At 38.5% G+C, this 27,878-nt stretch overlaps 6 protein-coding genes across 9 annotated transcripts; 3 read left to right on the top strand and 3 right to left on the bottom strand.

Moving 5' to 3' along the window:
- Positions 1 to 510: 510 nt before the first annotated feature.
- LOC124416706 (vascular endothelial zinc finger 1-like) lies at positions 511 to 9,378 on the top strand. 2 transcript variants are annotated; one of them, XM_046897965.1, is made up of 3 exons: positions 511 to 1,725; positions 5,198 to 5,689; positions 5,869 to 9,378. In XM_046897965.1, the coding sequence occupies exons 2-3, from the start codon at positions 5,217 to 5,219 to the stop codon at positions 7,121 to 7,123; spliced, it is 1,728 nt and encodes a 575-aa protein (XP_046753921.1). In that variant the 5' UTR covers positions 511 to 1,725; positions 5,198 to 5,216; the 3' UTR covers positions 7,124 to 9,378. The 2 variants fall into 2 exon arrangements, with proteins under 2 accessions (XP_046753921.1, XP_046753920.1); XM_046897964.1 differs by having other exon boundaries at positions 511 to 1,414.
- A 911-nt stretch (positions 9,379 to 10,289) lies between these two features.
- On the top strand, positions 10,290 to 17,953 carry LOC124416735 (zinc finger and BTB domain-containing protein 49-like). Of its 2 annotated transcripts, none has more exons than XM_046898001.1 (4): positions 10,290 to 10,403; positions 11,676 to 12,023; positions 12,159 to 13,005; positions 13,210 to 17,953. In XM_046898001.1, exons 2-4 carry the CDS (start codon positions 11,697 to 11,699, stop codon positions 13,314 to 13,316), a joined length of 1,281 nt encoding a protein of 426 aa, XP_046753957.1. In that variant the 5' UTR covers positions 10,290 to 10,403; positions 11,676 to 11,696; the 3' UTR covers positions 13,317 to 17,953. The 2 variants fall into 2 exon arrangements, with proteins under 2 accessions (XP_046753957.1, XP_046753956.1); XM_046898000.1 differs by having other exon boundaries at positions 10,293 to 10,694.
- Positions 17,954 to 20,746: 2,793 nt separating this feature from the next.
- LOC124416738 (gastrula zinc finger protein XlCGF53.1-like) lies at positions 20,747 to 23,061 on the bottom strand. Of its 2 annotated transcripts, none has more exons than XM_046898004.1 (3): positions 22,774 to 23,061; positions 21,547 to 21,989; positions 20,747 to 21,473 (listed from the first exon to the last, which is right to left on the bottom strand). In XM_046898004.1, the coding sequence occupies exons 2-3, from the start codon at positions 21,962 to 21,964 to the stop codon at positions 21,004 to 21,006; spliced, it is 888 nt and encodes a 295-aa protein (XP_046753960.1). In that variant the 5' UTR covers positions 21,965 to 21,989; positions 22,774 to 23,061; the 3' UTR covers positions 20,747 to 21,003. The 2 variants fall into 2 exon arrangements, with proteins under 2 accessions (XP_046753960.1, XP_046753961.1); XM_046898005.1 differs by lacking the exon at positions 22,774 to 23,061 and adding an exon at positions 22,382 to 22,601.
- A 253-nt stretch (positions 23,062 to 23,314) lies between these two features.
- LOC124416736 (evolutionarily conserved signaling intermediate in Toll pathway, mitochondrial) lies at positions 23,315 to 24,923 on the bottom strand. The gene is made up of 2 exons (XM_046898002.1): positions 23,780 to 24,923; positions 23,315 to 23,689 (listed from the first exon to the last, which is right to left on the bottom strand). Exons 1-2 carry the CDS (start codon positions 24,693 to 24,695, stop codon positions 23,394 to 23,396), a joined length of 1,212 nt encoding a protein of 403 aa, XP_046753958.1. The 5' UTR covers positions 24,696 to 24,923; the 3' UTR covers positions 23,315 to 23,393.
- A 192-nt stretch (positions 24,924 to 25,115) lies between these two features.
- On the top strand, positions 25,116 to 26,667 carry LOC124416737 (coiled-coil domain-containing protein 137). The gene is made up of 3 exons (XM_046898003.1): positions 25,116 to 25,236; positions 25,312 to 25,966; positions 26,038 to 26,667. The coding sequence occupies exons 1-3, from the start codon at positions 25,160 to 25,162 to the stop codon at positions 26,239 to 26,241; spliced, it is 936 nt and encodes a 311-aa protein (XP_046753959.1). The 5' UTR covers positions 25,116 to 25,159; the 3' UTR covers positions 26,242 to 26,667.
- On the bottom strand, positions 26,406 to 27,809 carry LOC124416739 (BLOC-1-related complex subunit 5). Its single transcript, XM_046898007.1, has one exon. It carries the CDS (start codon positions 27,756 to 27,758, stop codon positions 26,946 to 26,948), a length of 813 nt encoding a protein of 270 aa, XP_046753963.1. The 5' UTR covers positions 27,759 to 27,809; the 3' UTR covers positions 26,406 to 26,945.
- Positions 27,810 to 27,878: the final 69 nt, after the last annotated feature.

Below are 27,878 nucleotides of genomic sequence, written 5' to 3' on the forward strand. Positions count from 1 at the left end.
TTTTGAATCTCTGAGGAACACTGTGAAGCAATGCTTGTACTGTTGCGTTAGGTACTTTTGTGCAGCAAGATGATAACTGGCTTGACTGTTTTTATGATAGTCCGTAAATCAGTACATCGCAAAACAAAGGCACGAATCCTTGTAAATTTCAGACAAAACTAATTTCCAAGATGGTAATTTTTTTTCCTCAGTATATCCAAATCTCTGGTCGTATCAGTGGGTCGTAACCCGTATACCGTATACCGTATACACAGTAAACAAACGACCGCAAAAGATTAGATCCGATATTGGGAGAGCTGATAAATTCTCGCAGTTGTGGATGTAACGAGAATTTATCGCTTCATTTTCAACATGACGACCTAAAAATTGGGAATACAGGTGACGAAGCGTAGTTTCTTATTCGTTCTGACAGAAGACACAGCTAACACCGTGTTTGGTGTTTGGCCAAAGTGAGTGAACGTGATTTTGAAACATATTTCTCGAGACGCGTTGCGCATGCGCGGTACTTCGATAGCCGAGGGTCGAGAGTCGACTTAACCTCAAGCAAGGTCGATAGATGCGCGCGCACGTCAGTGTCGCTTCGAGCTGCGGTGCTGGAGGTAGACAGAAGGGCAGGTGTTTTTGTGTTTGTTGTCAAATTTTGATAATCATCTCCCGTTTCCGTATCCGTGTTGGCTGGTAAAAATTGTCAGTAACGCTGATCGACGAGGCAGAAATAAGCGTGGCGGTATTACCGAGAAATCGAGGCTGCGCGCGCTGGTCGAAGGCGGCCATCATTAATTTCTCCCGATAGAATATTAATAGCATTCATTCAAGAATTATGTATTTGTTTACCGATTTGTTACGATGTAGAAATTATTGACAACGCTATTGCTTCGCGAAGTGGGCGAATATTGTCGGGGCGCCTCCGTATCGCGTACCGGTAATTGTCGCACCTGTTATGGCTTGAAACTGGGAAAGTTAACCGTGACACGGAGAGAGACAAGTTGCCTCGCTGCTGCTTGCCTGCCTGCCTGCGCGTAACCACGCGACGTTTAATGTGGCCAGTGGCTATGTACCGTTAGTTGAAAATCCTTCTCCATTACTCGTTTGCCGAGTGCAGGAACGACGCTCGTAGACGCCGTGGAGAGCGTCTTTAACAAGCTGAATACAATTGTGTTGCGCGGTGGTGCTGAAACCGTCGGAAAGGAGTCTGACTCGAGTTAGCACGGCCCTGAGCAGCGTGTATGACGTATGCAAAGCACAGTGAACGCTTGAAAAGCCTCGGCGACGAGGAACGCTTAACCCGTAGAAATGAGAAAGTTGGTGCTGTGAATATCGAGAACACACGGTCCGCACCGAGGAACGGGCCAACCACACAATCAAGGAGGTGCTCACTGCACGAAGGATACCAGTCGCGTCGGAACTAACCGGGGTAAGTAGGACGTGCGTGTGAAACGTTTATTCCCGTGGCAGGAGCGAGTGTTTGTCGAACGGCGTAGAGGTAGTTCTCTCTCGTTAAGCGTGGCGAGCGGGAGAACGAGCCGAACTCGGTTCAACCGCGCGTCTTTCCGTACTCGTACTCGTCGACAGCCTTTTCGACGATAGATCCCGTCCCGTTCCGGATTCCCCACGTATCGTACCGCGTCCCGCTGGAGATATCGGAGCTGGGCTCGATTGGGAGGAAAATCGTCGCTCGCGGGTTTCCGCCTTAGAGCCAGACCAGCCAGCCAGCCGACGCGAGAGGTGTGTATAACGTTGTATGTGTGTGTTGGTATTCGATTCGTAGAGACAACAACGCGGCGAGACGGCGAGAAACCGCGAAATAGCTGGTGGTCACACGGCACCCACCCCAAGATACTAAAATACGTCGCGAGAGCCTCGCCGTGGCTCACGGCTCGGGTCTGCCTTTGGTGGGGTGGTTAGAAGTACGGACAGTGGTTGAGGCTTGGTGGGGTTGGAAATTGCGTGGTGGTGGGTGCCTGCCTGCCGTGGTCTCCGAGGCCCCTCCGAGGCATCTCTGCTTCTAACCCGACGAAGTGGGGGTGTAAACAACAGCCCTGCTGCTGGTGCTGTTGCTGGTGCTGGTGCTGGTGCTGGTGCCGCCTGCCTGCCTACCAACCTACCAACCTACGTCTACTACCATTCGTAGGACGTGGGGGGACACGGAAATCGTCGGGATTCCGTCGAGGCGTCGAGTCTCGTCGCAAAGCCACGGCCGACGGCCGTCGTCGACGTCGGACCGAGTCAACGACGCCGAGGCGAAAACTCGCGGCACGAGTCTCGGCGTCGTCGGATTTTACCCATTTCAGCCAGCATCGACGCTCCAGGTAGGGGCTACGCTCGCTTCCGAGTTTCAATAATGGCCGACTGTGCAGCGCCCAGCAACCAACGGCTCCGCGTTTCGTTTCGTTTCGCTTCGCTTTTCGCTCGCTCGCTAGCTTGCGGCCAACGCCCAACTCCTTCCTCGACGTTGCCGGCGCGAGTCGTATCTATCCACGCATATTACGAACACTCCGCGCTTGCATCTACTTTCCAATTCGCCTACCGAAACGCGGCTGAAATTTGGCCATCGCAATAGCTAGAACCTGGTGTATGATAATTTACTTAATGAAAATCGCGAACGTTCCTCGGATTCTTCGATTGGCCAACTTAGCTCGGCGCAGAAATCTCTCTCTCTCTCTCCCTCTCTCTCCCTCTCCCTCTCTCTCTCTCTTGCTTAAAATAGCACAGTCACTTTTTAGACGTAGAAAACAGCCAGCCTCGTTCTCGGAGAACCTCGCTATACGCGAGCGAGTCTGAAACGTTTAATCAGCCAGGAATTGACTCTCGCAAGTTGCGAAATCGTTGTAGGGTTCAAATTTTGATTCAATTTTTTCCAATCTCGACCTCTCATTTTTTACCATTTGCACGTATTCCTCCTTCTCTGTTTGTCGCTACTTCCATTGTCTAACACTCCATGACGCGATGCCACGTCACTTCCGGCTGACGCTGCTTGCGAATTGCAAAACTACCGAGTTCAAATACCGTATATTTCGTCGTTACATCGCCTTGGCCACGTCGAGGGTTCTACGAGTATTATAATTTTTATTTCACTAATCCAATTGTTTTCGTTTCGTGACACGTGAACGTTTTTTTTTTCTTCAATGTATATCGATCCATGTTTTTCCCTCTTGTATTTACACTGAAGTCATAGTTTAAATATGATTTGCAGGAAAGCCGTAACTGTTGTTTGTTACGCTAATATACTTTACAGCATGAAGAGATAAAGACTAATCTGCGTCATTTACGAGTCAATACTAACAACTGTAATAGTAAAATAGCAGCTCAACTTCTATTCATCCTCCTTTGTTCTTCTTCATTTCCATTTCCAAAGCAATTGCGAATACCACGATATCACGCTACGATAGTAAAGAAAAAAACCGGACAAAGCGTAAATCCCTGTAGCCACACAAGAAGCAACAATATAACACATTGAAGTTATAATAAAAATTGGCTCGCAGCGACAGCGCCGCAAATTTCACCGCGACTCTGCGGTGTTACACGTTACATGCATGCCTCTGTATACGCGTACTTGTTATAAGCGTATAATTTTTTACACGTGCATATATACAAGACGGTAGATATATGCAACCGTGTCTCAGTACACAGCTGTGTAGTACAAACATCGCATCCTATCGGTATCGTATCTTACGTTCGTTACGTAACGTTGAAAAATAATTACAAGCAAAAGTATGTCTCTTGCGTACTTATAAGAAAGTCGCAGCAACAAATGACATAACAAATCGGTCTTTCTCGTTGCCGATGTGCGGTAAGAAGTTGAGGCTCCGGATGCATATTACCCCTGAACGCCGGACCTATTTCTCTACACATACGTACTTCGTTACCCGACGGGAGACCGCGCGTGGCCTTGCACTTGGTTGGGTCCGCGACTGCTGTGCCCCCCTCGTCATTTTTCTTATCCCGTAAGGCAATCAAGGGCGGGACGTTGTCCCACTTTGCTCTCCGGGAGTCGCTTCCCATTCCCAATTCTCCCCCCATCGTTTCGTACACACGATCCTCTCCTCTATTCTCATCTCTCCAGGCTCCCTTCTTTCTTGGCTCTTCACCCCTACCCCGATACCCATCACCCCATCGTCGTCGCCCCGCGAGTTCTATTTCGCGTGGGGTTCCCGGTTTCCCACCTACCGCTCCCCCTCCCCCACCTTTTAACCCCCCCACGGCCAAGTGGGGGCGACTAAGTGGGGTGAGATCCCGTGCCACTAGTCGGCGTCGCTGACTCCCCCCCGTCGCCTCCCCCTCCGTTACCATACACCCCCACTCGACACGGAACATCTACCGAATCCATGACGTGACACTTTGACTTGTACCTTCGTCAGGTCAAGATCAAAGTCGGCGGATGACTCGACCTTTATCCCCTCCTGATCCCACCCCCTTATTACCTCGGGTCAGAAACAATAACAATTACTAGAATCTTTTTCATCGTTCAAAAAACGATCTTCCACCTATTTTTCACGAAAATTATTAGATAAAAGAGGAAATCTCCGAATTTTTTATTTTCCAATGAAAAGAATTATAAGACTGAAGGATATGAGAGAAAATTATTTCTCTAATATTTTTGGATATGAGAATCCTCACGCGTATTTTGTATGTGGTAATGAACCCTGTATATATACCTGAGTATTTTAGGCGTGTGGTAAACACGCGAAGAACGGAATTCTTGTTTATCAAGGAATGTCGGGAGGGCGGCTCGGCTGTAAACTCGAAAAAAGGAGAAGGGCAAACAGAAATAGAATGAAAAATATATATATATATACATATGTGTGTGTATATGTATATATGTCGCAGAGCTCCTGAGTCGCGACGCGGCACACGATTGACGGGTTTGGTAGGTAGGGGCAGAGTGGAGGGGCGACGAGACGGCAACGCGCTGTATTCGTCTCGTTCCGAGTAAATCGGGGGAAAACGCGAACGGAGTGGGGTCGGCAACGGTGTCGGGGGGGGGGGGGGGGGGGGGGCGACAACGATCGACGGAATTTTTGGATAAATTCGGGAAAAAGGTGGGGTAGGGGGATTGTAATGATTATCCAGGCGCAGCCTTTGGAACTCCCTCTATATGTGCACGCAGCCTGAAAATTAACCAATACCTTGAATAGAATTAAGCATTTTCAACGAAAATGTTGAAATTAATTGCGAAATTTTTTTTGCCCACTTTCAGATACGATAAGCTGTGAAAAATGAATTTCACACCGTTTCCTGGGTTCACAACAGGGTCTATACCCACTGGGACCGTTCATCAATTTGCGACTGCAAAATTCGCACAAAATTTAACCACTGGGGGTCAAGTTGTCGGTGTGTTGTCCGGAGGCGAAGGTGGCGTACATTATCTTAGACCTGTTGATCCAAATGGGTTCACTACTGTCACGCAGGGTGGCAATAATCAGCAACCACAAATCATTACTTTGCCTATCACTGTACCTGGCAAAGATGGTACCCAACAACAGCAAACGGTCCAGATCCAGGTCGTCAATCCAAATGTTACTCAGAGTGGGAATAGCGGGGACCAGCCGAAGTATCATTTGGCTCCTCTTTCTTTGGGCCAGTTTCCTCAGGGTGCAGCAACCGTATTGACCGTTGCTTACAGCCAGCAGGATGCTGATGGTGTTCAAATTCAAGTCCAGCCACAGAATACCATTGCTACAACCCAAACGTGAGTTGAAAAAAAATCAAAGAATTCTATTTACTTGTGTGGTAAAATTTACTAATGCTTGGTTGGAAAGTAATTAAGTTACCGAAGGTTGTAAATTCTACCTACTAATAATGAATTGAATTCATATTTGGAGTGATCTTGATATCCGTGATGTTAAATTGAAGCTTTTCTTATTACAGATCGGATCAAACGACTCAGAGTACGTCGACGGCTGTGACGACAACGTCGCAGCAAACGATTCAACAAACCGTCCACCTTCCTGGTGCTCCGGAAGGCCTAACCGTAGTGGCTCAAATACCACAGGATTTGATACTTAGAGACGGTATGGATGAATCAAAAGAGGATGTCAAGGAGGGTACAACGCCCGTAGCACTGATAAAGAGGGGTACTGTCAAAAACCAGGGTAACCAAAGCAACGAAGAATTGATAACTTCGATGCCTGCTAGTTGGCAGAGTTTAGCAACGCCTGGATCGACTGTAGCTGACTATTTGTCCAGACTGCCGGCGAGCACGCTACCGTTAAGCTTACATTCCTTTTTGAAATTCTCCGCGGAGACAATTAAGAGAGAGGAGACCATTGAATCTAGTCCCTTGAGCGCAGATGGACTAGAGGTTCCAGTTACTACAGCCTCTGGGGAACAATCCGTTCACATTACAGTAGCGGGTACAGAGACGGAAATTACTCCGGACGTTGTAGAAGCCGCGGAACCTGGTACAAAGCCAAAAAAGAAGAAGAAGTACAAGAAGAAGCCGCCAAAGCCAAAGAAACCAAAACCTGGCCAGGTGACGATCGCTACCGCGCTTGATGGAACAACGCTGTTTTGTTGCCCTCAGTGCAACATGGCTTATCCAGAGAAAGAATTGCTAGAACAACATTTAATCGGACATAAAATCGAAAGGAGATTCATATGCGACATGTGCGGGGCTGGATTAAAACGTAAGGAACATTTGGAACGGCATAAGTTGGGCCACAGTCCCGAGAGACCGTTCACTTGTTCTGTATGCTTGAAGGGGTTCAAGAGAAAAGAACACCTTAATCTTCATTTTGTCATACACTCCGGTCAGAAAACAGAAGTATGCACGGAATGCGGTAAGGCATTTTACAGAAAGGACCACCTTCGCAAACATGCTAGATCCCATTTGGCTAAGAGAGTGAAGGATGATCCGTTGAACACTGCGGACAATTCTCAAAGCCAACAACAGAATCAGCAGCATGAGGAACAACAGCACCAGGAACAGCAGCAGCAGCAGCAGCAGCAGCAACAACAACAAAACAATGTGCCCGAATTACAGCAAATTCAAATTCAAGTTGGTCAGGGATCTGGAGCCCAGATTCACCAAATTTCTGTTAGCGAACAATCTACAGTTGTGCTACCAACTGCGGCTGAAACTGGTGCCATGGCCATGCTACATCATCAGCAACAACAGCATTAGCAACAGCCTACCGCCCATATTCAAACGGGGCGGTATTTTCGGTTTAATCATGAGCAGGCCAAGGGAAGAGTAAGGCAAAACGTACAGAATAATTGAACAATTGAATTAAACGAAGACTCTAAGTGTTGGAAATTGTACAATTTGACAATGTGGCCGTCGTATTTAATTTACTCTGTTTGTTTCTGGTTTAACATCTAAGTACAAACGAATTTCTCCAGTAGCATTTGAATTACATCTATTGAAAGTGTTTTGTAGTATTTTGTTATTTCAGATTAAAACAACTCGATCTTGTTAGTAGTTTTTAATACTTAGAGTCCAAGTTATCTAAGGTTTTCAATTCTCAGTATCATATGCAATGGTATCTGACATTATACCAGAGGCGATGATCGTTTTTTGGCATAAATCGAATAGCTAAATCAATGTATAAAAACTTTTTGACCATCTATTACGAATATCTGGGTTTAAAAATATTAACGTAGATGAGATTACATAACTCCAGGTACATTCGAAAATCATCAAGATTTTAGAATACTTGCGTTAGCGAGATGCCGTTTTACTGTTTCCATAGAATCTACAAATTGACATAATGAAATTTCGTTACGTCGGTTTCTGTTGTTGTTTGTGTATCTTGTAAATTTTCCACAGAAAAAGTACATGCTTGATCAATTATAGGATTGTTAAGGTTCATGTGATGTAAATTCTCCAAATTCGCATCAGTCCGTTTTGTCTGACGACAGAAAGTAATCATGATAAGTTTTTCTACTCGTTTTCTGAGTCAGATTTTTTTCCTGAATGGGGCGAAAACAATAGTTTTTCTCCCATTTGCAGAATGCCCAATGTATATTTATCTTATGACATTTTATATAATTTAATCACCATGTGGTACTAGCAAATGAGCTACGCAAAACCTTGATCATTATTTTGTTTTTTCTTATATCGAATTTCTTCTGAGGATTATGAACTACAGAAAATACATGTGATCGGTGAGAATGTATCACTTAACGTTCACGTAGGTTGAATGCCATTATCGATCGAATTTTGGCAAAGAACATCACAGATTGTATTTTATTGCATTTGTGCAGGGAAAGTAATATATGTATGAAATATGACAATTTATTAGTTTGTTGAAGCAAATCGAATAAGAAATGTAAATTATACTGAAAATAATTTTAAATTTAGTTCATTTCTGACATAAGTTATACATAAATGATTAGCGGTATGTAAACAGAAATTGATAGGAGCTATTATTGCTGGCTAAAATTAAATTATTACTGACGTAATTCTAACGTGCAAGTAGGATTAAAACAAAGTGAATATATTTTTTAAAGCACCATCTGGAATTACTAGGGGTAAAAATAATTGAATTTGAGCTCGCAGAATAAAAATCATGGTAATCCTTGATAGAAAAATGCTTATAATCAATTGTAAATACAGGATTTTGCATTAAAAAAATTAAAAAAAAAAAAAAATAACTACACGACTAAGTACCAACTGAAAATAACACTGCAGCATGTAGAATAAATATGATTATTTATTCTCAGTAAGGCAAATCAACTGATTGTGTTGAATTGCAAAAAAGGACATTAAGAAACAGATATACAATAACTTTGCGACGTCTAAACTTTTACATATATGTATGCATACATACACGTTGTAAAACAAAGATTGCTGTATATTTTTACAAAGGCAATATCTGACACTTGTGACACGTATAATATTGAACTATAATGAGTATAATGTTGAGGTAATAAAGAACCTCAAATAAATATAGGATAATTATATAGCTTATATTTTTCAGTACATATTAGCATGAGCTGTGTTCAAACAAAAATTTAGATTTAGAGAAAGATGTCAGTTTTTTTTACGCGTGTCAAACATTGGGATCTTTTTTTCTTTATGTCTTCCCCGCATAGAACGACGTTATTTACTTCTACAGAACATTCGGTAAAGTTGAAAATCATAAATCAAGTAAATTATCGTATAGGTAATGAAATATTAAACAAATAGACTCAGCTTCGACTTCCTGCGAACTTAGCTCGCTTAAATATAAATTTATTTTCGAACGTACAATCTAAGTAACTAACTGGTAGTTAGCCTTATATTTCTCATAAATCTTGGAGATGGTATTTATAAAATATAATTTTAACACTACATAGCTGTACGTATGGAATTTGTTATCAATAAGTTGATATATTTGAAGAAAGAAAGCCAACAAAAAAATGATTAAAAACTAAATAAAAAACAAACCAACAAAATGGTAATAATTATATGCTTTTCAATTGGAAACTTTTTTTCAGCATTTTCTCTATGTAATTATCCTATATTTCAGCATAATTTTTACTCATTAAATCGTTGACTATAATATACATATATATTTTTTTCTCCGCGACACTCAAGCTTCACATCATCTCAAGGTTCGAGGCTCGTTTCCATGCATCGTAAAAGCGCGAAAAATACATGCCGACCGACGGTGGAATTGTTGATTCGAAATTTATTTTCTCTTTAGTAAAACGGCAGCTACGCCGTCAAAATGACACGGCTATCGAAGTTATTACAATGTGTATAAAAAATAAAAATGCCAACATATAAACAATTTTTTTATTATATAGATATCACATTTTAAAGGCAGTGGGTCTAGCTATTATAAAATTATTACTATATTGTAGGTATAACGAATAGTTTGTAAGTCATTTTCATTGTTACTTACATAAATATTGGAAGAAAAAAAAGGAAAAAAAAAACCTAAAATAAAGCGTACATTTAATATACATCTCATTCTTCAAGACGACTCATTTATTTATTTATAAGACGGCGAGGTGGTAATCCGATTCGCAATCCTCAATCCCCCGCCCCTTAATTATCAATACATTCGGCTTTCATGTAAAAAAGAAACGGGATCTATGGTCGGTACGGAATGGGCCCGGCTATTAGAGAAATAGGAATAAATTGGGATCGGGATCAATATCGATGCTGCCATTGAGATTTGCTGCCGCGAGCGGGGGGGGGGGGGGGGGGGGGGGGATCAATTTATATTTCCTATTGTCATTGCCGCGCAGCCTTTGAAACGAAGATTTGGAACCGGTGTGTGTACCCCGGTTACCCCGGCATGGCTGGGTATTCGGGCATTTTCGCTTAGCCCGAGAAAAAATAGTTAAGAGGATGGGACAGTAGAGGGCGGACGGAGGGGTGGGGGTGCCGAGTTGAGGGACAGGTGTCAACGGCACGAATCTTTACACACGATTATTCGTCGGGGCCGAATTTATCATCGAAATCATAAATGGTAAGCGGTTATTAATAATTATTACATAAATTGTGAGAGCCGAGGATGCCGGGGCCGACCTTTCAGCCGTCGAACGGCCATTTTATGTTGAAATTCGTGCGAATTCGGCCTCGTATCGACTGGCTCTGTGGTATGAGGGGGGAAAGGACGCTTTCCCCCGTTCCACCCCTGCGTCTATCGGCGAAATACTGACGGCTTAGGCGAAATACTGCATTTTTATCGCGTGTTATCGTACAAGGCCCACTGAATAACCAACCCTAGGACCCGAAACATGGGGAAAGGGAGATTTTTGTAAGTAAGATCGACTTATTTCTATTAATCCGCATTTATTACATCTACATATCCATTGTGACAGCCAAACAGCATGTAAAATTCTCTATCCGTGTACCTGACGTATCTGTGTTACGTATCGTATCGTGCGAAAAAGCTTTACCCAAAATTATCGTCTTCGCGACCAGGGAAAATTTTATCATCTTCATCATTATGGCTCGCCACTCTGCTCGCACGTTATTCATGAATCATTCTAGTTTTTATGGTAAAAAATCCTTTAGCCGATATGCAGCGATTTAAAAATGAAATGCAAGTCGATGCGGTTTCATTGTTTCGAATTTTATTGTATACGTGTGTATGTCATTAGATACGTATTGCTTCGATTATTACGTTTAAAATTCTTTTTTTCTTTCTATTCCATTCACACATGTCGAATGACTAACAATAACTCACCGGTAATTCGTCAATTTCATAATATTTTTCCCCCAACTCGTGCTATGGGAATTAGAAATAATTTTTTTTCATCTATTCCATACTTCATTCGTAATCGTATTACTGGATTTTCCCCTCTTTGCGTTTATAGGTACATATTCGTATTACATAGATTTAAACCCCGAAGTGACCTGTCGAAATTTTTTTGTCTTATTCTTCAATGACTTTGTTATGTTATTATATATTCTTGTACTCTAATGTTTCATTGTCTACCAACAATCAGACATCTCTATCAGTTTACACCTGTAACGTTGTCTCCATATCAGTTCCATCGGTATAATCAAGTTTTATACAAAATGTATGAATTGTAAGATGTAATTGATGATATTAATTACAATTTATGCCTATTCCAAGTTGTAATCGAATCGAGAGCTTTCAAAAAAATTGTAGTCGATGGTAATCTTGAATGTGCGACCAGGAACTTGCCTTCATTGCAACTTTTTACTAGGTGTTTTTGGATACATGTATCAAACTTATATTTGATTGAGAAAATGCAAATTATGTTTTCAGGTATTGGATTGACGATTTGCAATGAATTTCCCGCCGTTCGGAGGCCATTTTCCTGGTACCATTCCGAGCATTCATCAATTTGCTACCGATAGTTCGGGAGGTGCGGGTGCTCGCTACGCCAATCATTTTCCCAACCAGCCTCCAATAGGAGTGCCGGTTATGGGAAAATACAGATCAGAAGCTAACGGAGTTCAATCTTCACAGTCCCAAGTTATGATGAACAACAAGACTAGTTATCCAAATAGCAATGTTCACCATTATCCAAACGTTCCGTACTCCCAGGGTCAGCCAGTTCAGCAACGTCCAACAAACTCACCTGGCATGCAAGAAAAACGTACTTATCATCAGGTGAGAAATAATCTTCATTGATCTTTATATAATTGCATGTCATTTTATTGTCACCTCAAAGCAATCAAAGCTTCGTCTGATATTCCTCTTGCTATTATTCATGTTATTGATCCATAATCATTTGGTCATTATCAGACAACAGAAACAATAAATCAGCAGGACGTGTGCAATCTTCTTCAAGACAAAGATAAGAGCAAGGATAAGAAGAGTGAGGATCATCAGCGCAACGGCGAAGCTACTACGAACGGTTCTCAACAAGATTATACGATGCATCAACATCATCAGCAGCATGCACACACGCAAACACCAGCAACAATGCCTGCTACATGGCAATCCCTAGCAACGCCTGGGTCAACGGTTGCAGATTATTTGAGTCACTTGCCGGCAAGTACTTTACCATTAAGTTTGCACCATTTTTTAAAGTATTCCGCTGAAAGTATCAAAAAAGAATCAGAAATGGCTCAGACCACATCCGTGGCTGTTGCGACGACGACAACACCAAACATCATGATGTCGCCGAACAATAAAAAGAAGAAAAAGAAGAAGGCACCCAAGGAGAAAAAGCCACGACCTAAACCAGGTGAAATTCGTTTAACCACTGCTCTGGATGGTTCGACGCTTTACTGCTGTCCTGAATGCCATATGGCATATCCTGAAAGAGAACTTTTGGAACAACACTTACTTGGACACACGCTAGAGCGAAGATTCGTTTGCGATATATGTGGGGCCGGTTTGAAGCGCAAAGATCACCTGACCCGTCATAAACAGAGTCATAATCCAGAGAGACCATACGTATGTACAGTGTGCTTAAAAGCTTTCAAAAGAAAGGAGCAGCTCACACTACACTTTGTGATACATTCCGGCGAGAAACGACACGTCTGCACCGAGTGTGGAAAAGGATTCTATAGAAAGGATCATCTTAGGAAGCATACCAGAAGCCATATTGCAAGACGAGTTAAGGCTGAACTCAGTCAGAATGCTGGTGAGCTCGAAAATGAATTCCTTATCAAACGTTTACCTCATTTCGGTGCTCACAAGTGAGCGTTTTATCATATGCCGCTAAAAATTTTCATTAAATACTAATGATATCTATCGTTTCGTATGGTTTTGTTGAATGAATTTTCTAGCCGAGTTCGAATTCTCATGTAGGATTTATAATCACTGACTGAGAGCAAATTTCTAACAGGTACTCAACAAAACCAACAGCAAAACAACGCATCTAACATGCAGACGACAACGGTAACAGCGTCGTCAGTTCTTCCAGGGGGACATCCAGGTGCACTTTTATCCTGAGCCCCGCCACCCGGGAACTTCCAGGTTCCCCACCCGAATAATATTATTCACCCGCACACCCCGCATCACACATTACATCATCACCACTTGGCAGCTGTTAATGTAGCGCATCAGTCAAGCACTACACCATTAGCAGCTGCCAGCCACTACCAGGCACATGAGTTGAGCTTTTTGGGGCATGTCAAAGATTTCTGAGACAAGGTGACTACCTCTGTCAAGAGGATGTGTACTGTCAGGTAACTCGAATATAGTCGTGGAATAATAGGCGCATATGATAGAGTTTATATTCGCTGATCCGTGTGTTTCATGTGTGTACGGATTTTTTCCTTACATAATAATACGACTTGTACGACATTAGAGGTATTATTTGATGGGATCAGCTGTTATACTTTGTAAAGTTGTATTTTTCATCCTTTGAAGGCTTTGTGGTCGAGCGATAAACACAGTAGAATCAAAACATGAGTTACATTCGGGGGGGCTCTTTAAGTTTTTTACTTTTGTGAAGTTTCTTTTTCAACTTTTCATCTGTGGTAGGCAATGTTGGGTCAATTTCATATGAATGGCAAAATAGTGGCAACAATTTATTTGGGACGATCACGAATATGCATTCGTGTTTATTACAACTTATCAGTTCAAACTGATGAAGAGTTATTGTAAAATGGGAAATTGACTTCATTGAAATATGAACAACTGCCACATATGCATAAGTAATAGGAGACATCCTTAATCATTCTATTGTTAGGTAAACATGTGATGTATTAGTGATTTTTTTTAACACAAATTAGATTGTGTTGAGGTTTATCAAAGTCCTTCACATTTAACGCTATGTGATTTTTCAGAAAGCTCTATAAATTATAAAACATAGTTACTCATATGTTGAAATATAGGATTCTGTGACCATAGAACATGGTTGGATCTGATATTCAAATAGTCAATCACGTGAAACGCAGAGTACCATATGCAGCAAGTGACAATTGCCATAATCATTAAACATTCACGTTTTCATACAAAACGAAAAACATCAAGATAGAATTATTGGCCATATAGCGAAATGTCCGTGCAAAGAATATCTATATATCTAGGTACCCTCTTCGTATTACGGTTTGTTGAATTTTATATTATCCTCCTAACTTCCAGTCGATTTCCATAGTTTCAATGATAGATTGCTGTTTTTGCTTAATTTGGTTTGCAGATAGTTTTAAGTAAATATTTCATCCTGAAATACAAGTCGGCCAATAAGTTGGACGAACTGTTGATAGTCAAAGTAGTGTCTTTCTACTTTAAAATTTGTTGACAGCTGATGTCAACACATTGATGACACTGGTGAAATCATTGACCTATTAATTTTCGAACCAAATCGTAATACGCATAACGTGTACACGTACAAATATATTTTCTTCCTATCAAATTTCTGTGAAACAATTATATCTATGTTTGTGATGCTTTTATAACCAGACAGTTCAAGGGAATGTTTGTCGCGGGCAAAAACCCGATTTTTTCTGTTGAAAAACGCAGACATTAGCATCTGACACAAACGTCTTGCCATATTACGTAAAGAACATAATTTTTTTATTATAGGTTGATACTGGCTTAGCGTACATCGATAAAATCGCAAATATAAACGTATGTTTTCGTTAGAAAGTATGATAGGATAGTGCTTGATTCTGCAATTTCTCAAAATAACTTCACATACCTTCTGGGCCGTACCTTCCGTTGCATGATAAGTTTGATCCATAATAATTAAAACCCTTGTATCAGTTTAGAAGGCATTTAACCACTGTACTATATATGAAATATGTGGCAATACCGAGAGAAACAATTTTATTTCAATTTTAAACAAAGTTATCAGTATTTTATACATTAAATCTAAATTTATTTTATGTGAAATCGTTATTATAATTATTATTATTATTATTATTATTTGGGAAGCGTATTATTTACAAGGATGGAAAAATTTTGTATTTTTTTTTTTCTCTGCTAATGCTTTATAGTAATATTACGGTTGTTTTATATTTATGCAAACATTCTGTTGAATTTTTTTTTATTATTAATATAATTATGTAAATTCGGATTCCAATCATGTATCCCAACGATTTGTAATATTCATTGAGTAGATTTTATTAGGTACGAAATCAGACTACCTATCTTTATTGTTTTCAATTTGGTATCCTAGCCTTTTGAAAGGACGAAATATGAATAGAAATATTGCAATCTCTTATTTACTAGTTGTGATAATCTTAGCAGCTATGATTTTACTGTATAATGTTTTTTTTAGGCGTGCCATTACATTTTTTGGTTTTTGATTTTATACTTTGTACGTAGATCAAATCATGCCAGAGTAATTTCTTGCCATAATTGCATTTATAATTTTCTTTAGTAAAGATGGCATGTATTTTGCCATATGTTTTTCTATGATATTTATCTTTAATTATCAAAAATTCAGTTTACGAGACTGTTATATTGTGCAGCGGCAAGCAACAACAAATATGATTATAGATTATATGAATAAAAGCTTACTCCGTAAACCCAAGCATGCAGTAAGGATTGCTGAATACTAAATTCTCTATACAATGAATTTGTTAGTTTTTACGAAATTAGAAATTGCTAAATGATTATTGGTAATAAATAAAATGATTAGCAAACTAATTCACATGATATCATTTTCGTTAAAGTATTCCATCTTCATTTAGTATTCGGCAGTATCCCATGTAACTCTCTTGGTTAAATATATAGCAAGTAACAGGAAGATTCAGGTTTATCAGACCTCAAGTATAGGAATATACTAAACTATACAGTATGTACTAAACTACATATTGGCATATATATTTATATATATATATATACATACATCTGCGTGTGTCTATATATATATACATATATATATATGTATATAAATATGTGGTTTTTATATAAATACACCAGGCGTGAATGTGTGTGTATGTATGTAAGTATAAGTATACGTGTGCATGACAAGAAAAAAGACAAGAACAAACTGAACTGTATTAAATACTCCACCGCCACGTACTTGTAATCGTAAAGACAAAAAAAAAAATAATAATAATAATGAAAAACATAAAAGTACACTCTAGAATAAAGTTAGCCAGTAAGTTTGTATACAAATATTGAGATATAAGTTGAAGGAAAAAAAAAGAAAAAATGAATTAAACACGGTAGTTAGGGTCTTTAAGAAGATACCCAGACTATGCAAAAATAAAAATAGCTTTACGATTTATAAAGAATTTTCCAAAGTATGCTGCACGTTCGAAGTCTGTCAAACGGTAAAGTTTGCTATAATTGAAGAGGGCTTCTAAAATCTATATAGCTACACGTAAAACTATATGGCGACTAACTACGCTCAGACTTTACACGTATTGTTGCATAAATGTCAATCATTTTTTTTCCGATTTCGTCATTCAACTTCGTGAAAAAGTATTATTAGTCTCATCAGTTTTTTTCATTCTTCTGTGTATGAGTAAAATTTTCACAAGTGTCAGTTATTATTACCAAAATCGTATTGAAATCAAACAATAAGTGTGTAAGGATGACTAGATACGGCTATTTAACACTGTAGTAATTAAGTACTCATTTATGAAAGTGTTGTAAAGCCTTGAGCTGGCTTCCTGCTTGGTCGCCATAATGAATTCAGCATATATGAAGTATTTTGTGTTGAAAAGTGTGGCTGAACAATTTTGTATAACGCGATTGCTAACTTAAAAAAAGATTTAAAAAAAAAACATAATAAAGAAAGAAAAGAGAAAAAAATTATCGAGGAATGCTTCGAACCGAGAAAAAGAAATATTTTTAGTAATATGAAAGAATAAATTTAACGGTAATGAAAATGTAATGACACTAAACCTGAGCGAAGGAAATATGTAAGTGTAACATTATGATCGATATATATATATATATATATATATATACACACACACACACACATGTATATATACATATACATATATATACATATATAGCTTTGAGCTAATATTATATTTTATCCACAAAATATAATTAGTATTCGTAACAATTTGAGTATAAGCATAATTAAAAGAAAACCCAAATATTAGTTATTTTCTGAACAGATTACATGAGTTTTGCCGACGACATAGAGTGAACGTATAATAATTTCGTGCGCCTAAAATGAAATATAAGATAATAAATATCAAATTTTATTTCAGAGAAAGCAGATAAAGCAATATTTAAAATATGTATATGTACACGATGTTCTTTCTAAAGCCTCAATGCCTCGATACACTTCTGAATATTATTCTGATTCATGGAGATTGGACACTGATAGACGAAATGAAATTAATGGTCTCAAAAATGAGAAGTAACACTCTATATGTGAATTTATTCTCCTATTCTTTGTATTCGAATTTTTTTGTTTCACTTTATCTAACATATGACTAGCAATGGATAGAATTCCGACATTGTTTGACATTTCTAAAACCCATGGTTGTGAATCAATTTGTCTTATTACCTCAAACCAGTGTACAGAATATCATCTGAAACGTAGTGAATCAAAATTATTAGAAACTTTTAATACGTATATTAAAACCCTAACGTCTCTCAGTGCCAATCTGTGAAACGAAATTCAAAACTTTGTAACCAAATGCAAAATGATAAACGAAAATCATATTTTTCTACAGTGTTGAAATTTATTTGTAACACTAAAATTATATGAATTTGAATAATATCTCAATACGTGATTAGGAATTATTCATATATTAAAACCACGCAATTATGTAGAACAAAAGTGAATGAATTATACGTGCGTGAAGGTACTCGGTAAAACAGCAATTTAAAACTTATTTTCCACCACAGAAGTGATGAAAAGAGAAGCAAAATACAAAAAATAAATTTAAATAAAGATAAAAATATGAATATATAAATTCTTTGACATAGTACAAAATCTTCAACTTTTCCGATAGTGAGTGTCAACAATAGTGCGAATGACATAGCAATAGAGGGGGTGTTTTTGTGAAGTAACTTTTTCAGCAACAGTGAAATATTACTTATTTTCCACCTACATTTCGATCACATCTAAATTTGCATTCTGTCAATTTGACAATAGCCAATGAAGAAGTTACACGATCGTTTTGTAAAAACTTTAAATTGATTTTATTTTGTTGAAATAGTATTACAAAACGTTGAAAGTTGCTAATTCATGAAAAATATTTGCTTGTATGTACAGTGATAAATTATTTTGAACTAGGACTTACTTTCTTAACAATCTAACTATAGGTACATGGTTAATAATGACCGTTTGCAAGCATCGTTTTATTATGTCTATTGAACTCTGGTTTTATTGTTACACTTTCATAGCATTTGTGTATCGTGTACCATTTTTCCACGGTATATGAATAGGTGTACCTATAAGTGATACCCAAAACACTCTTGTTTAGCTTTCTTTTCTGACTGATATCAAAAATATTTTATAAATTATTAATTAATCCTTCTGTCGATCTCAGCATTTTTTTTTTTATAAACTGCATAAACATTAACATTAGCAAAGAAAACAATAAATAAATGAATGTAGGCCACGGAATGAAAAGAAGCTCTAAGAAATTTTTAACATCTCCCAGCATTGACAGAAGTCTTTTAATAAACACCGTTTTACCTACTTGGATGCGGTGCTCATGAGATGTTGAGTAATGTGTATCCAAAGGTAAGTAAAAGCAAGAATATAAGTTTAATTTCTTCCAAGATAAGTACGCGGATCAAAGTTCACAAGTTTTAGCAGACAGTCAAGCTCACTCTGAAGAAAAAATACCATGAATAAAGCACAAAACAAGGATATTGGCTGTTGGGAATTTAACTTCCTTAGATATTAAAAACCCAAACAATTCTAATCAATGAGTAGACAAATATCCATAGTACATATTTTTTTAATTGTATAATTGTATATAATAATGATTTATTAATTTAAATATGCTCGCTACAGTAAATAACAAACGTTAGTATATGTGAGTATTAATTGTTTTTTAAAAACTATGAAGTTGAACCAATACAATAAATTCGTCTAGCTTCAATAATAAATATAATGTACAGATCGAATAGACAACAATGTGTGTACATGCATTTCTTTTGTATGAATAATATTATACATGATATAAAGCTATACATAGAAATCGGACAGATACAGAGTTGCCGTTACTTTATTCTCACAAACAAAGTCATTGCATAGTTTATTTGCTATCATAGCAAAAAGCTAATTTATTCAACATACTGATTTAACAACATTGCAAACAATTATCCAAAAGACACGTACGTATAGAAAATTTCTGGCACTTTTTTCAATAATTAACGAAATATAAAAATCATTATGCTGTGTTGCGGTAATGTACCCCTTATAAAAAAAAGGGACACGTGGCAACTCCATACTCGTAATAGATGGTTGTAAATATTACATACTAAATTTTAGTGGATAAGATACGTAATTTGATTTTTGTATCTATTATATATATTATATATACATGTGTGTGAGGGCGTGTATATATTTATATGCAAGTATCATAAATAAGCATTGCTTGCTGCTAAAATATTGATATTTCATCATGGGTCCTATATTCTTTTACTAACTGCAGCATCAAGTTGATCATGCTGGAATAATTTAATACGTAGTGAATAATCATTCACCCGCTATGACAATGATCCGTCATTAGCTTAATTCATGAAAAGGTTATCATTATAATAATAAGTAATGCTGCCAAACCTTACATAACAAATATTCAGTACTGAAATTTTGAAAATGTGTAACTCGATAACAATCAACACGTTTACATGCTTCCTTTAAATTAACGGAAGTGTCTGGTTGAGTTTTCAAAATTCCGGTCAATTTATCTGTCACAGGTACATACTCATCTCGAAAATTTTAAATTAAAACAAAGTGATATAATAAATTAGAATAATACCTTAATTTCTACGTATTTGCATTAGCTACATCACTTTTAGGTGTATGCTGTGTGGTAGAAAATTGTTTTCAGATAATAACGCTTTGCATTGCTTGTATAAAAGCACACAGCAGCCTTAATTAACAATTCTAAATATAAAAACTATGAAACTCATACCATATCAATATTTTATGATACTCATCATTATAAATCAATAGAGGGTTTTTATAGAGAGGAGTATCTTATTATTTTTGAGTTGGAAAAAAGTACTCATTGTCAACACAATTTTTGTTACAATGGGTAAAAAAAATTCTTTAGTGAATTGTCGAGTAGTAGGATTATAAAAGTGGATTGGAACGAATCCGCATACTCGGCATTCCATTAGAATCATATTGTGCAAGCAGCACAGCTTCAGAGAAAAAATTAGTAACGCATTATAACTATGATATATTTTACTTTGATCCCAATGAGAAATTTTACTCACCACATATCGTGGAAAAAAAATAATCTAACGCTTTTAGTTACTATGTATTTTTTTCGTGGTACCTTTAGTGCGTTTTCTTCAAATTCCCTGATTACTTAATTTTATCACACTCAAATACAGTAAACGAGAATAATCTTATTTATTTCAAATAGTATTCAGCACCATGGTTGAATTCTTATAGTAAGAAAAAAAAAAACGATGAAAAAAGGGTGAAAAGTCATCAATCATAGCGAAAAAAGAAAAATCATTCAATTAAAAGTAATGAATTCTAGGTAAACTATGTCATTAATGAACGAAAGCGATCTAGTCACAGCTAAGTGCGCAAAATAGAAAACGGTGGTGGTCCAGCTTGTCTCATCATCATTGCAAAATTGCTTAGTCCCTCTTCGTTTGAATTCTGGGCATTTTGATTATTTTGCGAATTACTCGAGTTGCTCTTATTTCTATTACCGCTGTGACTTTGCAGATGTTTCTTAAGGTGGTCTTTTCTATAGAACGCCTTACCACATTCTGTACAAATTTGATTTTTACTACCTGAATGAATGATCATGTGTCGAGCAAGATGTTCATTACGTTTGAAAGCCTTACAGCACATCGAGCACTGATAAGGCCGGTCTTTGTTGTGACCTTGCTTGTGACGATCCAGATGCTCCTTGCGCTTCAAACTTGCTCCACAAATATCACAGATATGTGGCCGTTGCCTGTGATCTTCTAGATGCTCGTGCAGCGCATCTCGGTTTTCGAACCTGTACGCACACTCTGGGCAATGGTATACTAGCATACCTGTGGGGCAGTATTAATGTTACTGTTATGTAAAGAAAAACAGATGTTCTTGACGACTAAAAGGATAAATCACCGTTAATGTGCTGCGGCTCGACCTCAAATTCCAACTTTGGCCGAACATTTTGAAAGTTATGAGAAGAGTTGTTGCTATTATCTTCATATTTGAAAACATAAGGCAAACCTAAGGTGCTTGAACATCGTGCCAAGTACTCAGAAGTCAGTCTAAAGTCGATCTGCAACGGATCGGTCATTGTAGCAGCGTCTACTTTTTGAACGGTTTGCGTTCCAGATGATTGCTGTGTATTGTTTTGATTATTCTGCTGACAGAGTTCCTTATTCCCACAGCTATTCTCGTTCCTGTTTTCATCTGTTTGCTGATTATGGGATCCCAGAGGTGGAGCATGTCCAGGATACGTGTAACCAGTCATGTTGGATTGAATATCAGTCAAATATTTCGCATTACGCGAAGCATACGCCATTTTCATGTGCATCTGGATTCCCACCGTAGATCGGGCACTGAAGACAAACAAAACAAAGGAATGAACAAACGGGTAAATAAATCATGTTTTTACGACAATCTTTTGATATGACATTTTATAATCATTTGTAAGAATTTTGTGTGTGAAAGTTTTTTCGCGCATTGATCATTTCAAACTTTCTCAAAGACACGTTTAATCGCGATTTTAATATATGCATTTCAAGCTAAGCAAATACTGATACGCTCAGTAATTGTGGTTAAAATTCCAAGTGTTTATAGTTCTTAGTGAGAATGAACGGCCGAAAATAAATTCGTGGCCATTTTCTTATTTCGTATATATTACGTAGTAAGATCCAGTTTTAAACGGAAGTGGAAAAATACGTTGATATCTATTATTTGCGGTACATAGTACTTGTGAATATTTACATACCTACGTGCGTACGGAGTGAAAATATGTACATTGAAACGATACAGGTAATTATTTAACCAGATTCGAAACCGTTGAAATTCGAACGTTTCTTTCGATGAAAAAACACGCCGATCCGGAGAAAAATTAGCTTCGCAGTTCGCCGTACGAAATAATAATGAAATACTAGTATTTCAACTTCTACCGTGCAGTGTCCACCCTTATTAGGCAGTCCTGAGCATCGTTTCAATTACAAGTTATTGAGCAGGTCAAGATACGAACGTAGGACGTTGAGCTAGACATTGATAAGCCGATGAACTAGGACCGCGCGCGATTATCTCTGATCGTCTATTTCTAAATGAAACGTACAAATTTTGGGGAATATTTTTAAACCTAATGTATGACATGCCACTTACCGTTCACCCGCATTATTCCCGCGAACTTTGTGGACCTCTCGCCATTATTTGTTTGTATCGCACGCGGCCATCTTAGCCCATCAGCTGCTGGGGTGATGTGATTTTCCTACATACCTGATATTTACCTATTGCAGTAGCATAGAGATGCTTTCATTGCTCGTTATGGTTATCCTTATTTCGAACAGATTCTTAAACCATCATTATGATTCGCAGAAAATGATCACGCCAATCGTTTCGTTTCGTTTTTTTACACTTCCGCGACAAGGTTCTTATTTTTACAGGGATTCGATTTTTTTTTTCTTCGTGAAAACAGCGCTGCTCAACTGACATTCGATTAGCGCGATCGTGCAATTGAAATTAAGCACGTGAATAATTTCATTCAAATTATTCACTTCACATTCAGTCACGACGATTTTAACATTGGATTGATAACCTTGATAAATATTTCGTAGATTTTTGCAATAGAGAGAAAAATATAAACGGAGGAAGTCATAGGGAAATTAAAGAGCCACAACAGTAAATTTTTTTTTTTTTTTTTTAATAAATAGCTCAAGCATCGCTGAGTGATGGTAGCAGATTTTTTATTTACAATGTACAGGTGAAATTGTTTACACGAAAGTCTATTCTTTATTAGTTTTATTTTCTACCTTTTCATCTGTAGTTTTGTCAGATTTATTATTGGTCAATGCAACACTGCCTAAGGGACTCTTTGCCGTGAATATAATGGGAATATTAGCTAAGACGTCATTATCTTTCTCTAAAAATCTAATCCAAGATAATAGAGAGTCACGACTAGAGGTTCCAGTCGCACAGACAGCAAATATTGTGCCATCCTCTTGCTCGTGAATGGACGTCTCATCATGAGTTACCACAGATTTTTCTGTTTTAAAAAATGGTAATTCAATTTTAGTAACATCTGGAAAAGAGAATTTTTATTATATAGATTAATGAAGAACATTTCAGAAAAAGGACAGATTAAATCACTTTCACAACGAATATTTCCTACCATCGTCGTCGGGTGGTGGTAGGTCAGGTTTCGGGACAGGATCTCCCCTCAGTACGAAGTAATTGATGGTTAAATTTTTCAACCACAGTCTAAAAGGCCCTTCCACGTATAAAGGGACATTGGTAGCATGCTTGTTAAGCAGTTTTTTCTGACCAATACTCATTCCAGAGACAATCCAAGTATCGTCGATGGAATCTTGGAGATCTTTTGCCTGGAAGACTGTAGTTTTTCGGAGCAAATCGACGCTAGTAATTCTCTCTATGGCCAGTTTGGCCAGCTCAAGAGAATCATTGGGCAAAATATCTGGCAGTGGCCATGGACTCGCGTTTTTGAACTTGGGCATCCAGTACATCATTCTCCAATACTTCCTCAGTGGAAATCCCAGCTTACCGAACGTGTTGAGGAGGATATCCTGCATTTCTCTATCTGGCATAACTCCGTTGTTTTCCATTTGCTCAAGGACATCTATCGCGCATTGCTGCTGTTTCGGATAGTGCATGAATTCAGCCTGTATCTTATTCTCTGGTATGAACTTCCCCTTCGGTAGTACATTGAGCAAGCTTTTGTATACCTCCAGATCTTTCTCGACCCCGAATTCCTCCATATGTTTCATCGCTGCGTAAATGAATTCGACGTGTCCTCGCCTCTGAATGTCTCTGTCGATGAACATTCGCAGTACGTCTAAGTACGTTTTTTTCTCCTTACTTTTAACATCTGCAAATGCATAAAAACCCACTGCCTTACTACCTTCATTTTTTTTCTCACTCTTGTCTTTAGACATGCAAGCACTGGTCACCGATATGCAACGCAAAGCTGTCGTCGGTTGGCAACTTTTCAGGTCGTGTAGTATCAACCTTTTTCTCATTCCTGGATAAGCCCTGAGCAACACATACGACCTTCTTATTATCGATGTCATATTGCTACCTGGTATAACGGTTTTTTGTATTTCTCAAAATAATAGAGGCCCGATCATAGTCGCAATGCTTAAATCCTCGTGACGGCCGACCGATTCTCGTATTTTATGCCGTTTGCATATAATATTCTGTGAAAAACTTCTATGTTTAACATCCCATTCCGCAATATAGGTTTACACACCGAGGTTATGAGATCGGTGAGAGGTTAGGTTACATTTTCTCAACACCGCAGCCGGCCGAGCCGCCGGTGGGGGTTCGTAAGATTTCTATTTCAAATTTTGACGCGCAAAAATCGTTCGTGGAAACTCCGCACGAGTGAAGCACCGTCGGGATTTGGGATCCCTTGGGAATCGGTCAGCCAATGATAAAGTGGTTGAGACAAATCTGAAGCGTTCATGCTAGAAATATCACAGATTTGTGGGAAATATAGCCGAAACATTGAGGTTAATTATGATATAAAGTGAAAATGGGACGCAAAATACCCGGGAAAAAACACAGAGGAGTAAAGGATCCAACTAAGCAACAAAAGAAGCGTTTATCCGAGTAAATATCGTTGCGGCGAGTTGTACGATTGAATTTTATAGGTTAAGTTGATCATCGTAACGTGTCAAATTTTAGGTTAAACAAAGTGATAAACGCGCCGCCGAGGGATAAGGATGAGCAGGCGATACCGAAGAGTCTTGAGCGCGTGATGAAGCTGAAGCAATGCGTAAAGGACGGTAAGATGATGAAGAAAAATACTAAGAAAAAAAAGAAGCTGAAAAATCAACTGATCGTGATGGGTAACCACCATCCACAGCTCGCTCATCCTAAGGCAAGACCGGAGAAGGTTGTTCCTGTATTTTCGCAAAGGGCAGACGAATGTGGCAAAGCCTTTTTGAACCGAGTAAACTCGGAGGCTCAGGCGTTCATAAATGAGACTGCGTTTGAAGAAAAATATGGTGTGGAAGTCAAGCGAGATCCAAGTACTGGTAATATCGAAGGATTGTCTAAGCGATCAAAGGATGAGATAGATGAATTAATGAGGCTCAAAATGAAGCACAGCAATACCAAGAAGAAAAAGAAAAAGAAGAAGGACACTGAGACATCGACTAGGCTGACGAAAGCTCAGAAAAGGAAACACAAGCTCGAGTTGAAAAAAACTAAGAAACTGCAGGACAATATAGACGAGTTCAAGGTCTTCAAGGAGACTGTCGAGTTTGGGGATGTTGTCCATGCTCCTCCAGAACTAAAAATCAAACCGAAAAAAGCAGATGCTGCTTATTCTGAACGGGTAAAAAACTTAGCAATATTTGGTTATTGTGCGTTGTATTTTTTTGGTTTAATCTTACCGATGTTTGACAGCCTGGACGAAGAGGTCTTCTTCTTGATTCGCTTTTCAAGAGCAGTGACAAATCTGTAGAGAAGCCAACAGGCGTTAAGTCCGTCAACAGATCTGGAAAACGCAAAGATCTGCCGGTTGGTGAAAGGAGACAACTGGAGGAACGGCAGAAAGAAGCCATAACTGCATACAGAAATCTGAAATCTCGAAAAGCCCCTGATTTATGACCGTGGGAAATGGCCATGTGATCAATATTTGTACGTATGGGAGCCTCGGCAGAGAATAGAAGGACAAAATGTGTGTGTAAATTAAATGACTTTATTGAAGGTATTTTTTTAATTACATTAGGGTGTATATAATACAGAGCGAGAATTCATTTTTAAAGTTTACAGTATTGTACTTCGGCAGAGAAGTAGTTGGGAAAACTGGGAGGTTAAATTCGGCTAAAATTATTCTTGACAACTTGGAAACTGAATGACTAGCATTTACAACAGTATAACACCGATTTAAATGACTGTTGATTGTTTTTGCTTGTCACTAACGATGATGAAGATGAAGCAAACGATTTCAATTAATCTAAAATAAAATAACAGTACTGTAAACAACACAAAAAGTAATAAGAGCCTTTTATCTTGTGAAATATCAAATGTTTAGATTATTGAAATGTCTAAACAATCAAAATATTTGACAAGTATAAATATCAGCACGATTTCTGAAAATTCATGTGCTTTAGACCATTCAACCTTACAATTGTTCGGCAATCGAATTTCTTCTGTACTGCAAGTAATAATTTTACTCTAGAATTGAATATCCCTTTTATACAATGCATAAAATAATTGCCAAGAAACGGCTGATCACTTGTCGATACAGAATCAAATGCCAACAGCAAATAGCTATGAAAAGGTACATCTTATGAAAGGGTGATAAATGCTCATCCAGTTGTCCAAACGAATGGTTCAAGTCGATTATCAACGGGTAGCAAATTATTGAGTGTTTCAAGGCTTTCTAAAGTTTGATTGAGCTGCATGTGGCACTTGTTCAGTTGTCTGCTGAGATCATGAACCTTATTCAGCTGTTCAGCAAACTTTGAGAATCTCTTTTGCCTGTCTACAGCCGTGCTCAATATCCTTGTAACTTCAGCATCGATGTTGGTGCAAAGTGCGGACTGCTCAGTCGCAATCATTTGTGCATTTGTATTCAAGTGGTGTTGATATCGGGCGCAAAGATTGAACAAGCCGATGGGATCCAGTCGTTCCAAGACTTCAGGGTCTCTGACACCGGGTGGCAAATTCAAAGTTCCTCTCATAATGGGTAGAAACATCGGTATGCTGTGCAACTTCACTAGATCAGCATCCATGTCTGCAGTCGGCTCAGAAATAGCCGGCTTGACGACTACGATGTTGTGTGCTTTGTCCGAGAGAGTTTTTCTGTGCCCAATGGCACCCAGGCTCGGTTTTCGCTTGGACAATTCCTGCGTTCCGAGGCTCTTTCCTCGCTGCAATTGCGTCTGTTTATTTGTCATCTTTGGTGAATCGCCTATCGGCCTGTTCACCGTGTACGATATGTAAGGTAAATCTGAATCGGAGCAAATGCTTGGTCCGGGACTTGTACATCGTGGTGGTGTGTCTTCAGCGATTCCATCTCTGTTCGGAACGCTTTTTCCGCGCCGCAATTGAACCGCCCGTGCTCTGCTGCTCTCTGATCCTGGTATACCGCTGTTCTGAGAGCTTTGCTCAGATCCCATCGTTTTAATTAACGGATGCTCTAATCCTTAAAAACGTAGGTTTCTTCAAGTGATCCAAAGAGTGTGAATTGAAAAGTGCCTGATAAAGGAAAGTATCGTAATAGTTCGATTCTCAGCATA

Source organism: Diprion similis, chromosome 3, assembly GCF_021155765.1.
Source record: "Diprion similis isolate iyDipSimi1 chromosome 3, iyDipSimi1.1, whole genome shotgun sequence".
Classification (NCBI taxonomy): domain Eukaryota; kingdom Metazoa; phylum Arthropoda; class Insecta; order Hymenoptera; family Diprionidae; genus Diprion; species Diprion similis.